The sequence below is a fragment of the Athene cunicularia genome, assembly GCF_003259725.1.
Source record: "Athene cunicularia isolate RWA chromosome 13 unlocalized genomic scaffold, athCun1 chr13_part1, whole genome shotgun sequence".
NCBI lineage: Eukaryota > Metazoa > Chordata > Aves > Strigiformes > Strigidae > Athene > Athene cunicularia.
The window spans coordinates 16,318,712-16,333,100 of NW_020799117.1; the positions used below are offsets into that span (position 1 = coordinate 16,318,712).

Here is a 14,389-nt window from a genome sequence, read left to right on the forward strand (position 1 = left end):
GCCGCTGAGCTGGGCTGGTTTGGCTGGCTGCTCTGGGGTGTGGAGAAAGGGTGACAGACTGTCCCAAAGGCAGCCTCCACACAGCACCCTTAAAGACAGGCTCACTGGTTCATGTAGCCATGTGCTTTAGCATGCACAACATAAGGAACGACTAGAGCCCTCCTCTTGGGCTGTGAGTTTGATTAGACTTTGGCCCAGGCTGCAACCTGTTTTTATATGAAATATTTAATTCAGAAATGTTAATCCTGCTGGTCACGTGCCACACTGCAGTGTTATCCTGACCCTGCAGCACGGGAACTGCTGGGCCTGCTGGTGCAGCAGCTGCCGCTGCGGTGCTGTGCCTGTTTGCTCTTGGGAGAGAGATGCTGCGAACCTCAGGGAGCTGGCTGCGAGCAAGGCTGGGGTTTGCTGCTGCGGAGGAATGCGACAGGTTGTGCCGGTGTCCAGGAGACGCAGAGGGTGGGAATGTGCACCAGGGCCCAGGGCTGCGTGCTTGGGATTTCAGTAGAGCTGGGGAGGAGCCAACAGGGAAGCGAACATGACCTTGAAAATCCTTATCGAGATGAAAAGGTGCAGTCAGCGAGCGCATTCCTCCGCTGGCCGTGCTGCGCAGTTTGTGCTGCGTGGCCGGGCTGAGAGCGAGAGCTGTGGCTGCACAGAGCTCCAACAAACAGCTCCTTGTCAGGTCTTCAGGAGATCGCTTCCTTCAGTCGGCAGCAGGGCATCTGTCGATCCCCTGGCAGGGCTGGCATGGTCTGAGGGTGTGTGTAAATCTAAGGGACCAGCTTCTAAAGTTGACTGTTTCTATGCACTTCTTTTATAAGTAGTTACGACTCTGAAGACAGTAGCAAGGCAAAGCCTGGCAGCTGGAGAAGATGGGCCACTCGAGAGGACCAGTTTTAATTACGATTCCATGGCAGATAAAGCTCATCTACGAGTTTGGTGCCCAGGAATCTGGTGAGCAGCCAGATAGCTCATCACAAACAACGAGGGGGGTGGTACGATTTTCCCCAGCGCTGTTTCTGTTCCTGACACTCCTCTGTTGCTGGCATGCTGTCGACTACTGAGTCCCACTAACCCAGCTGTAAATTCACTCGGCAGAAAAGTCTGGGTACTCTTCTGTTGTGTTATTGAATGGAAGCAGTTTCTGGGAGGGCTCGTAGGGTGTGATAGGGGAGAGCAGCGCTGCTGGACTGGGAAGAGGAGCAAAGAAACGGTGCGTAGGGTGGGAGAGAAGCTTTTTATGGGAGCAACAAACCATTAGTCTGGCTCAGTTGCTGATGTTTTTGTGCTGTAGATCTGACACAATTCTCCCTTCCTTCTCTGTACTAGCACATGTCATTGTACAGTCACATGCTGATTCAGGCTAAGAAACTGCATTGCCTAGAAATTAATCCTTTTTAAAAATTTTTTAGGTTTTTTGGGTGCTTTTTTGGATGTATTTAGTGCTGAAGCATGTCCCAGGAAAGTGTCACAGCACAGAAAAAGCAACCCTCGTAGTACAAAAAAGAAATCAACACTTACTACTACAACTGTGAATATGTGCTGCAAAATTATAAATGCTGCATTGCTGAAGAAATCCTAAGTATCATTACAGCTTGACTGTGACTGTGGCACTTTTATTGCTGGGACTGTGATGCAACTTTGGGAGCATATACTTAAAATTTGTGGGGTTTTTTGTCTTGACAAAGATAGATTAAAAACCCTCTTTCTCCATGGCTAGATGAACTTACTCTTGTGTGTGGTTTGATAGAGGAATTCAGGTGCTTGCCAGTGTCTTTTAGGTAATTACTTTCTAAATGGTTAGCTTAGAGCATTTAGGCAAAATTCTTGCCTCGCTTAGCAAATTCAGATCCTTTTTATTTTTGGAGGATCTGGATGTGTGTTAGGAATTTGGATGTGTGCTAATGATCTTGGGAAGTCTGGTCTTAGCTACTGTGGAATGGTATGGCTTCTGCTCATGGAGACTGAGTTTGGCTTACTCCTGCTGGCTGGGACAGTCCATTTGCTCTAGTATGTGAAGACTTGTCTCTCAGTTGAATGAGCGGAGTCAGCTTGCTGAGGAGTGCAATGAGTAGTCTTGCCATCACCTCTGCTCTCATGGAGGTAGTATTTTGTCCTGTTGAGTGGTGGAGTTGTCAGGATTGGTAGACTGGCATGTGCTATATCTGGTTGGGTGACAGAGAATATGCTGTGTGTTCACAGCCTGCTCCAGGGCAAAGCACAGGATGGCACAAACACACCATTTCTCTCAAAACTGGTGCACTTGCTAGCCAGCCTCTTTATTCATCTGAGCTTGTACCATAAGCCCAGCTTTTGTTTGCCATGATATTTAAGATGAATATAGCATCTTTGTTTTTTCATTTGAAGTTAATCATGTTGTAAGGCCGGGGTGAAATGCAGCATGTTCTGTTCAGATTCACCTCTGTTGCTTCTTAACATGGAGCAGTTATTATGGTGGTACTGAAGCTGGTGTCTCTACTGAATGAGGTACAGAACCTTTAGAGACTTGAAACTAACTCTTTTGTCAGGGTATCATAAACCTTGAAACCACTAGTAATGAAACAACTACCAGGCATTCAGTTCCAATATAAATTGAGGGGAGTGGATCGTTAAATGCTGAGCAACCTACATCTTTCCAGTGCAGCGTTTGTGACCTGGGTTTCTGAGGAGTGAATTGCCTGCAGGACCACCGGCTTGCTCTCAGCTTGATTTAGCAGAATGCTGGTGGTCTTGTCCCAAGGGCCTGTAACTCAGTCACTTAGCAAGGGAGTAGGAGGTCCTATATGTCCTTATTAGCTCTGTGTCTTTCAGCGGTGAATGGCCAGTACTGTTGAGGTGAAACTTTTTCCTGTATGATCACATCAATGCCAGCAAGGTTTTTTTGTCATCACCAAAACCAGAATTTATTCTTCAGGGGCTACTCTGATTTTATTTTGTTTTATAAAAAGTTGCAATGTTTTACTCTTTCCTGAGACGGAATGCTCTAAATCTGGCCTTTTTAAAAAAATGTGGAATAAGGTTGCTAATTTTTTCCCAAACTTTGGAGGCATTGCTAACAGAGTTGACTCTCTGGAAGAGCAAGAGACTGACTGTGGAGAAAAATGATTTTGGTAAGTGAGAAGCTTTAGCACACCAAAGGTAATAAGCTAAGACCATTGACGATTTATTTTGCTTAGAAAATTTCTCTTATGCAAAATATTTCTAAGTGTTTTATTCCTTCCAAAGGGATTTAGAGTAGTTGACTGTCAGGAGTTGATAATCTTTCAAGGTCCAGATGAGTTTTTCACATCTGTTGTATGAGGAAGAAGTGGGGATGGGAGAAGTAGGAATAGAGCAATATCAAAAAGAACAAGCAGTCTAAGGTGGTTTTAGTCACCTTCACCAGAGTATATTAGAAACAGGAAGACTGTTCCTTTGGAGTGAGGTTCCTGTACTCTGATACACTAAAGTAAAATAGTAGCTAAATATTAATAGTAAGACTATGTAAGGTGTTTCCCTGACACATACCTAGAGCAAGGAGTGTGAGCAGCAGTGATGAAGTAGTACCTATGCTGAGTCTTTGCTTAGTGGAAAGAAATCCTGTGGATTTTGAACTGTGGAATAACTAAAGCTTTTGATAACCTGGTATCTCTGTGGAGGTCTACTGGACACTTGAAAAATTATGATGTGCTGTGTTGGGTAGAAACTTGTTTAACTGCCTCAGACTAAAACATAAAGCAGTCTTTCTCCACAAGGCCTTTACAGCAAAATAACTGTCAATTACCCCATGGTAAAAGATGACACTTTCACACACATGCACACACACGTTTAAAGATACCACCTTGGTTTTTTGGCAACCAGTTATAATTTGTGATCAGGATATGGTTTATGGCTTGTACTTAACTGCTGAGCCCTTACACTTACATCCTCTTTGAGCAATTGATATGATTGCATCCATAAGCTTATGTTCACAGAGATCCTCAGATAATACTCCCTGCAATAATATTTGAGTTGTAAACAGTCTTGGGAAATGAATTTTTCATAAGGAGGTTTCCCTTGAATTCTGAAGATTGACATGTTGCTTCTGGGATTTGTCTCAAATTTTAAAAATTTTGAGTAAGACCAAAATGTTCTTCCTGGTCAGGAGACAGGGCAACTCAGTATAATAAAACTTGTGTTGAATTCAAGAATGACTGTCCCCTTTCTCAGCCTCATGCACCGATCTAGAGTGCTTTGAGAAAACTCATTTCTTTTTCTTGTGGCTGTGTAAATTCTTTGCAAAGAAGGGGGAAAGGGTCCTCCACGAGCACAGTGTCAATTGAGGAGACTGTTGCCCGTGTTTCAAGCAGCTCTCCTGGTGTCACACGTGCTCCAGCTGTGGACACTCTCTGTGCACGGGGATCTTGCTCACCACCCTGGACCTGGCAGCTGGGAATTGCAAGGGCTGCTGCGGACAGTATCCCAGTTTCAAGATACCATGGTGCTGATATGTTTGGCTTTGCCTGGGATGAAGTGTGTGTCCTGAACCTGATGAAGGCGCCTTTCACCTTAGTGGCGCTGTTCCAGCATCTTGAAAATAGACAGTACCAAAACCATAGTCCTCCCAGTTTGATCTGAGCTGTGGTCCCTGAGTCTTGGGCCTGTGCCTCTCTGCAGATGGACTGTTTTCTTCCTTCCTGAGCTGAGTGCTGGTTCTGCAGATCTTCAGCAGGCTGCTTGTGCCACTTTGGAGCCAGCAGAAGGACTGCAAGTGGGCTTGAAGCTGTGCAGGATAGGTGAGGAAGGGGAATGCAAAGAGCAAGGGGTGTTATCATTTCCATGTGAACACAAATTTAATCTGTTGGCAAAATATATTGTTAGTGGATCATGCAAAATAAATTATGTTTGTAAGACTAAATCAATTAAACTCACTTGATGATGCAAATCTCTTTTCAGCTGTCCTCAAATGAGTGAGCATACTTCAGTAGCTGTTGATTTGTATTGACTCCCTTGTAGTGTGTGAAGTACTGAAGTTTTGTGCTTTGTACAGTTCTGTCTATAAACACAGTTTGGAATATTTTTTTTGGTGGCTTAACTACATAGTAAATCAAGGCTTTGTCACTTTGGATGAAAAAAGTTACTAAACCTATTAGCTTCCTACTCTTATGCTTCTAACTCAGAATCACACAGAATCACAGAATTGTCTAGGTTGGAAAAGACCTTGAAGATCATCCAGTCCAACCACGAACCCAACATTAACAGTTCCCAACTACACCAGGTCCCTCAGCGCTAAGTCAACCTGACTCCTGAACACCTCCAGGGATGGGGACTCCACCATCTCCCTGGGCAGCCCATTCCAATGCCCAACAACCGCTTCTGTGAAGAAATACTTACTCTTTACATCTCCTAAAGCTTTACTCTCCCAAGGTTGTTCTAGACATCTGTTCTTGTTTTGACATTTCTGTTTATTTTTATACAGTATGACTCTTCAGGAACTGAGAAGGCATTGCACCAACACTAATAGCACCAGTAGTAGATAGTAAATCTGATATTGTGAATTCCAGCTGCTTCAGCAGTCGCTGCATCCATGAGCTGAGTGCAGTGTAAGCTGGGCTTTCCCCTCTTAGGAGGGGTGAGGTGCCGTGCCTTCATTTTCACAGGTTATCTTCAGTGCTAACCTGCAAGGCTGAGTCTGTTGAAATAGTTTTGGTTTGCCCCTCTTAAAGGATATGGCATGGATTACAGTTTGCAGAGCAGTGCTTATGCTTAAGTATGTGTTCTGTATCCTGAATTGACAGTTGCTTTGCAACTAGAAGGATTTTTGTTGTTCTGTGTTTTCCACGGCTCCAAGATGATCTTGACCAGGCAGGCATCTCCTCTGATTCTTACAGGCAGATAGAAATACTCCTGTTTTTACCTGGTACTGCTGAGTCTACAATGGCATTGAAGGGGCCCATGTCCTCTTGTGACTGCACTTGGGCCTCTTTAGGGTTCGCTTGACTTGGTAGGTTCCTATGTGTAGCTGGATACAGCTCTATCTGGACCTGGACGAGATTTCCAAGTTGACAGGCTGCTGTCAGATTAGAGAGCAGTGAAGTAATGTTTCCAGAACTGATCTAGGCATTGCACAACAGCTAAGTGGCTGCAGTAGATCTGTCTTGGGGAAGAGAGCGGAAGAGGCTGTGATGATGCCCTGCTGCTCGCCTAGACTATGTTCTGCAAGTGATGCAGAACAAAGAGCCTGCTAATGTTGCTGCTTGGGATTGGGAACATCAAATAGCTATATAACTCAATATGAACGTTTATAATGCAGAAATAGCAAGCAGACAGTCCTGCTAAAGCTGCTGTATGGAGTTAGCAATTAGCACAGTGCTGGTAGGAGGTGAACCAGAGAGCAGCTTGCGAACTATGTGCATGTAAAACCAGCCGCCTGTGCTTCCCTTGCCCCTTTCTAAATAAGCTCCCATACTAGCAATGCTTGGTTTCTACATTGGGTAGAGTCCATCAATGCCATCCTCGAGCTGTTTTCCCACTTCAAATGCCATGTGAATAAAGGGCATAGGAGCTGGTAGTGATGCAGGAGGTATTTGCTGTCATACTGCTCTTTTTCACAGTAGAGATAGAACATGCTGGTAAGAAATATAGCAACATGCATGGCTTCTCAAAGAATTAAGGGTTTTAATCACCATACAGGAAGTGAAAATTCAGTGCCTAATGAAGTCCAATTGTGGAATGAATGACAAATCTGTTCCTCTTTAGAGACATCCAAACGGTCAGGCCAGTGCTTACTCTGCTGTCACTGCCTGTCTCTGCATGCTGCCGTCCACCCTGAACTCTGAGGTACAGCACTTGTTCAGTACTTAGATCATTGCCAAAATCTCAAGTATATATATTTTTCTGACAGTAGCTATTGGTTTCCTGCTATAGGAGCTGTACTGAGAGGGGGGAGTCCGTCCTATACACCTCTTTATCTTGAGGCATCTTGCCAATGTAAACTGCTGCCACCCACACTACAGGCAGCCTTTCAGAGAAGTAGGAGTGCAGGCTGTAAGAACAGAGACAAGCCTGCCAATTCATAATCTCCAAAATGTGTCAAGAAACTAGTCTAACTACTCTGTCTGGATGTTTGGTAGACAATTTACCCCTTACTGTGAAGTGACCAGTCAGTCCCCTTCTTTGAGAACAGTCAAACCTCTGAGTGGAGAGAGAGCTTACTTGGTTTTAGTTAATCTATTCAGGCTGTGCAGGTGGCAAGGCTGCTTCTCATCCTAAAACTGAAGGCAAACTTAAAAAACAACCTCAACTATTTAAAACTGAAGACATTTTAATTACTTGCACAGTTAAATTCCAACTCTTGCATGCTTTTAGCTTAGTAGTGTTGCACTGTTCTCATCACGCTGTACCTTTTTAACATCTTTTCTGCTTAATCAGTTCAGGAAAGCATGCAGGATATACAGGTTGGCAGGCAAGTTAATGTTGTGAGAAGCCTCAACTCCCATTTCCTGACTTCTTAACCTTGAACTATCCCAGGAATTTTGCATTTGAGTGATTAAGAAGGTATGACTGACCTCCTGCTTCTCTCCTTCTAGCAGAACCAGTTTGTTAATCTCTGGGAATGATCTAAAATCTGTAAGTGGTTTTTGATAGTCTTCACCTCACAAATAACTTGGTAGTTCTTTGCTTCCAGGGCTAAATGATCTGTACTGAAAAGAAATGAATGGGCAAACACTCTCACTGTGTGCAAAGTAGAGCTTGTAAACATGCAAGCCTTTTCAGAAGGGGATAGAACAAGCAAGCAGCTGATTTAGATTGATACATAACTAGGCTGTGGCTGGTGGCATGGTAAATTGTGGATTATATAGCTCAATGCTTCTCTGAATCTGTTTGAGTAGTAGAATTGTATTACTATTAAAGGTGTAAATGTATTTGTGTTTGGAATGCTTGAAATAGTCTATTGCCTGACTTCAGGTGTCTGGTGTCTTCTGATCGGCTTTTTGTAGAATCTACTTGGGCAGCCTGTGACTAATTTCTGTAGAAAAAGGAGAATGTAGATGTTACTTGTGAAAGAAAAACAGGCAAATTACAGGCAACTCAGGATCACCTGAATGAGGCACAGGGGTTATTCTCATGTCCTGGCCAAAAAGCAGTAGAGGACATCACCGAGTTCTTCAGTGTAAATAAAACTGTTTAAAATTATGATAGCTTGGAAAATAAGCTCTGAAGATAATATTTTGGGCTTGCTTATCCCAGATGTGGTCCAGTGCATGGAGCTTCGGGGACCAGAGGAGATGCAAGATGAAAGATCTTTGGGAGACTGAGATGCTGCTCAATAACCATGGCAACGAAGGAAAACACCTCTGAAAAGAAAACAGCTCTACAGTCTGAGTTACTTGAGATGTGTTGTTTTTTAAGGCATTGTTATTGGTGATGTTTACATTGTAGTTCAAGCAAAGTTTACAGCAACAACTGTAAATAAGCTGTTTTTCTCAGACTTGACCCCATTTTTAATGTAAAGGGTATAGTTCTGTTCCTAGTTACCCTTTATCACAGCAAGACCAGGAGCAGGCTGCAATGCTGTACACACTGGTAGTCATTGGAGTGACATCTGTTTGGGGTAACTAGAAGTGACTATGCCTTTGTGTGGGTCTTGGAATAATGTCTGTTTTCCAAAAGTTTGAAGTGTCATATTTGATCTCTTATCAGACTCCTTGGAACATAGTTAAGAAGCTTCTCAAATTTGTGATCACTTCTTGAAGTCTTCTCCTTGTTACTTGGAAAGCACTTTCCCATTCATAGTTCTTATCTGCCTGTGGTGGTCCTGAATTATTCTTCTCTGCTTGCTCCCCTTAGTGTGGAGGTCTCCCCTTCTAAACCCACTGCAGTTGCTGCGGTTCTGGTGCAATGGAGGGTTCTGTTTGGCCCAGAGTTGCCTGTTGTGTCACTGCTGAGGATAGTGGCTGTTAGGGATGAGCTGTTCTCCTCACCTTTTCCCTAAATTGCAGTTGGAGTGGGAATCCAGGGGAGTGTTTCATCGTACCCAAGTGTGTGGTGATGGGGCAAGGAAAACTGCTAGCAAGATGGTAAAGCAGGGCCTCTTTACTGCCACACCTCCAGCCTCCAAAGGCAATTCTCCCTGCAGTGAGAGAAGATGCTCCCAGGGAAAACAGTTACTATAGTGACGAATAGCCCTGGTGTGTTTGAGGGCTGGATCACCAAGTTGAGTAATAAATGTGTAGGAGTCTATTTTTAAAAGCTTTTGTGAGGAGGAGATTGCTGTAGTCCTAGAAAATTTGTCTGCAAAGTGATAGGTTTTTCTATGCTGAAGTTTAAAAATAATCATTGTCTGTCTTGAGAATGGGATGACCTCATTAAAAACAAAGAAGCTTGTATGTCATCGTGTCGAGCCTCCTGGCAGTGATTCTTGCAGCAGCCTTCTAAGTTGCAGTAAGAGCTCTACCCATTAAAAAGTTCCTCAAAACTCAGACCCACAGGGATCTTGTGTACAGCTACTCCACTGTCACAGCTGGAATCGAGGTGCTTAGTCCTTTTGCAGTCCTGTTCTGTGTAAGTCATCCTGGCACATAATGAGCAGTGAATTTTATTCAAATGAGAAATGAAGAAATGCTGTGTAAAAAAAAAAAAAATAAAAAAATATTGAAGTAGAAGCCACTGAAAATAAAACCTTAGTCCAAGCTTCTCCCACAAAATGGTGGGTTAAAAAATTATTTGTTTTTATAAGATAAATGGTATGAATGGAAGTATCTGCCAGAACTCATAATTTTATCTTGCTTGACTTACCCATGAAACCAGTATGCCTCATATATACTTGCTGTGTACCCTTGAGTGCAGGAGGGATAGGGAGAAATGGGTAGAGCTGTTAGGTTTTGGTGCCTAATGGTGTAGCTATAAGAGAGGCTGACACAAAGGTCCTGCATGATCCGGGTGCTACCTTTGTTCCTTATGCAGTGAGCCACTGCTGTCAGTACAGTGAACTGTAGGAAATCCCCCGGTCTCTCGTTTTACCCATATAGTGTCAGGAAAGATTTTTGTATAATGCCATGTGATCTGTACTGAACTGATTGAAATAAGGCTCCACTGTTTCAATGGCTTTGCTGTGTTATGGGGGTTTGAGGAACCCTGCGAACATAGGGATTAAGTGGGTTTACATACAGCATAGAAGCTTGGCAATCCACTGTTGATTTATAACTGCTTAATGTCTTGGTGACCCAAGCATGCTCTTTGCTGTCTGTGCATACACATACATGCACATACGTACTCATAGCCATGAGCCGAACTAAAAAGCTCTGGGGGGGTTTGGTAGATTGGACTACCAATTTTCTCTGAAGTCCAATTATTACAAAAATAGTATTTCCTGTTTTAAGAAATTCAGAATTGATTTCTGTTATCCTTGTAATATTAACTCCAGATTTGTAAGTGGCACTGTTCACCCATCTTCTGTTCCCGTCAGGAACCTCTGATCTTACAGCCATGTTTAACAAACCTTATGTCAATCAAAAACTTGTTATACAAGGATTATTTGCCTTCAGTTTCCTGTGTAATGAGGTTTTTGATTGACAAGAGCGGAGTTAAAGACTATAGAAAGGCTTTCTGAATCTGAGATGAGCAAGTTTCCGTTTAATAGTGTTTGCACATGATAACATTGGCTTCTGGTGTTATCTGGGAAAGAAGCTAAAGGTGATAGATCAGAAATAAGAAATATAGAAACCCTTCTCATTTAAAAATTATGTGACTTAAACTAGAGCTAGTGAGCTAACTTTGTCTCCTACTGTGGGAGCAGGATTTGAACATTGTTCGCTCTACAAATACTTGAGCTATTGGGGACAGAGGTTTCACAAAGATGGAAGTGTCTTGGTGTGTTCAACTGGCCAGTGGCTGGGCAATGGCTTTCCCCTCAGCCTGCCTTTGCCTGAAGACTGTAAGATACTCCTCAGGTTAGGAAGTTGGGTGATGCTGTTATCTTTTACCTCTTTATCAGGATTATTTTCTGAAATGGTGTTCTTGACTTGCTCTGTCAGGTGGTTGCTGAGGGTACCTGGTTTTCAGGTGTCCTAATGAATAATTGCAATTGCTCAAGTAAATTTGAATTTCTTGAATGAAATCAAATGAAAAATAACATGTTGAAAACTATGAAACTATGATGGAACTTGGTAAATCTACGTTGATGTGTCTTTTTCAAAATACTAAATATTCCTAAAAATGACACTGATTAATGGGTCTAATAGGAGAGGGCAGGCACAGGAGGATGAACATGAGATACAGGTGAGTTGATAGGAGATGAGCATGTGGGTTACTTTTTTGGTGTGCTAGAAGGCCAGAGTTAGGCTATGATTTACAGATATCTTCTCTAGCTCAGACTGGTTTCTCTTATAGAAACTCTACACTGAGTTTAGCCTCCAGTTTAGAAGCAGATGAGGAGCTTCAGGAGTAGTTCTGGTCTAAGTAATTCTCTAAAGGGCATTAGAGCAAAGCGAGCGTGGCTGGAAGATGCAGACAAACTCGTGTCTGAAAGTGTTATCTCTTTTAACTAGGCTAGTGTAGGTTTAACAAAAAATTATATACCTACAGACTTTAACTTTTATTCCTTGGTTCCCTCTTTGTGACTGGAGATCAGAAGTCAAAGTCAGGTTTTTCTGAACTTTTGTGTATATTTCTTTCTTTTGAACATTGGATGAACCTATCTGGAGGTCTTCCTAATGGAGGGAAGGGTAAGGAATGCATAAACCATTTTGTAGGTTTTCTTCCTTAGTTATAAGCATAGTGGGTGAAAGGGATCAATTGTTCTAGATTGCTGGTTGAGCTGCAGAGAGGATTTACTATATGATAATGTGGTTTGACTGAGTGGATGAGACTGTTCCAAGGCTCCTAGGAAGCTTTGTGAATTGCAAAGGAGATGTTTCAAAGGAAATAGTTTTGCAGATGTGCCCTAGCTTTAACTTTCCAAATGCCAAAACAGTTCAGTTTTATGCACAAATAATATGCTAATTAAATCATGTTTTGCTGCAAGAAAGAAACTTTACCTTTTGCTCATTTAATCAGTCATGCTATGTTTTGAGTGTGATTAGGGAGATGCTTGATTTTTGGACCCCTCTGGAAAACTGGTTTATTTTGGTCTTCATCACAATCCTTTAAATTATATCTTAAAACGAGGGAATAATTTTATTTCTCTTTTTATGCTTTATTCATAGTCTGGCTACACAACATATTGCATGTCTTTCATCAGTAATTGTAGCACTGCTGCTTTGATTTGTGCCAGTTTTTCCCACAACAGCAAGGGAAAGGAATTTACAAGAGTAAGTAATTTGGTTATGAAGCTGCAGTTATTTGGGGAAATAGCTATATGACATATGTTGTCTGTAATAAATGGAATTACTCTCTTAATTCTAAAACTAATTACTCTTCTGTTTGCTAGTTGAATGACAGATTTCTCCTTTAATGAATACTTACTCTTCTGTATAAATAGGATAGTTGCAAGCTTGCAGTTGGCCAGGGAGAACAGCACTAGTCTGTACTTGGTGGTGGGTGCTCCTTGTGAGATATACTGAAAATATGAATCTCAAAGGTGAAATTATTATCTGTTTCTGAGCCCTAGTAACTGGCCAGTTGGCTTATGTCATTGCTATAGCAGACTGATCCTGCCTTGCTTTTTCTCCCTTTTTTCCAAAACTCCAACTGAAAGAACTGACTGGATGTAGTTCATGCATTGCACTTCATATGGAAAACAGAAATAAGCATCCTTCAGTTGCTTGGTCCTGCCTTCCTATCGAGTTCCTGAGCACAAGTAGAAGGAATTCAGCTGCTTCTGACAAAATAGGACTGAACAAAAGCTCAGCAGGAGCTTTATGAGTTTGGTATTAAACTTTGGAGCATCAAAGTTGGCACTACAGTGCCATTCCTTGATGAAAGTAGCCCCAAGTCCTGGGGCTGATAGTGCAACCCAGTTCTGTTTTTAAAAAATAAAAGTTTGATTTTAATCTTAGATGTGATTCTTGAGCAGAATTCTGCTGCAGAAAACTCCACTCTGTGTGTCGTACAAATTAAGCTACTGAGGTATGTTTTATACCTGCAGCACACCCTCACCTAGTATACTTTAAGTATGTGCTTAATTACTGCTCCACGTTGAGGGATGTTTGCTTGGATCACTCGTCGAAATATTGAGCACTGTATCTGGGACATGGGAAATGCATGGTTTCTGGTTTAATCTGTCTGTAGGGCTGAATGGAAGCGGGTGTGCAAGGTTAGACTGCAAACCCAGGATGAAATTACACCACTTCTTACAAAGCTCTCTGTAGAAGTAGCAAAACAGTAATCACAAAATCAATTCATAGCAATATTTTGAGTGTTACTAATCACATGATGCACTGGAAAAGACTGCTTGGATTTTGCATGGCCTAGATGGCACACTTTACCCCTGATGACTATAAACAGATTTTTACAAATAAATAAATACTAATGTTTCTTCCTTTCCCTTGTTCCAGATAATATCCAATAAGCATTAAATCTAAGCTTTATCATGGACTACAGGTGAAAACTTGTCACTGAATTTTTTTTTTAATAAAGTGTTGGGCCATGGAAGAGCAATGTCATGCTTATCAAGGCAATCAAATAATTACTACAACACAAGTCCTAAGCAGTTAGGCTGAAGTATCATCGTGCTGGTTTTCCTGATGTGTGTGAAGTTGAGACCAGTCCTTAGACAGCTTTTAAAAATCAGTTTGATTCTGAAGTCATAAGGAGATAAGTGGAAAGCAGTTCTTGTGGTTGTTTTTTGGGTTTTTGGCAAATGCATGACCATTCTGAAGACACTGAGGATTTTTTGCATTTGTTTTGATGGGCTTGTATTTGAGAAGGCACCCACAGGAGCACCCACCCTAGTGTCAGAGTGCCAGGAGAACAGCGAGGCCCTTGGTGTGCCACATCCTGGGGAGGGTTGGCAGTGTGCATGTTTTTACACTTGTGCCTCTGACTTGGTCAACTCAGAGTAGCATTTGGGTACTCGAGCTGAGGAAACAGCTTGATCCACAGGGAAAAACATGGATAAAGGGATAACAATCAGAAGTACTGAGATTCTATTTTATTTTCAGGTGATCTCTATTTTCTATATAAACATGCTTTTGGTACACAGTCTATATTAAGAACAGTAAAAATAAATCTTTCAGTGAAACTTTGAGTAAGTTTCACAGTTCCATGTTGTGAAGCTCTGAGTTCTTTTTTGCACTGCAGAGCTTTAAGTTAAATTGAAATTTTCTGTGAAAATAGCAATTCAAGCACTGCTTCAGATAGCAAAGGCAATGTGTTGAAAGTGAAATGTAACAGTAGGTAAGACAGACATCTTGGTGGATTACATAGCTTTTACAGAAATGTTTGTGCCTTGTTCTTACTGTGTGCCAGACCTGTCTCTTATACACAT

The 14,389-nt window shown here is 42.0% G+C and overlaps 1 protein-coding gene across 1 annotated transcript in view; it reads left to right on the forward strand.

The window, feature by feature from the left end:
- The first annotated feature begins 341 nt into the window (after window positions 1–341).
- WWC1 (WW and C2 domain containing 1) overlaps window positions 342–14,389 on the forward strand; it is a 54,661-nt gene continuing 40,613 nt past the window's right edge. Inside the window, exon 1 of the mRNA XM_026858226.1 lies at window positions 342–430. Within this exon, the coding sequence (XP_026714027.1) occupies window positions 363–430 (68 nt within the window). The 5' untranslated portion in view covers window positions 342–362. The remainder of the gene's footprint in view (window positions 431–14,389) is intronic.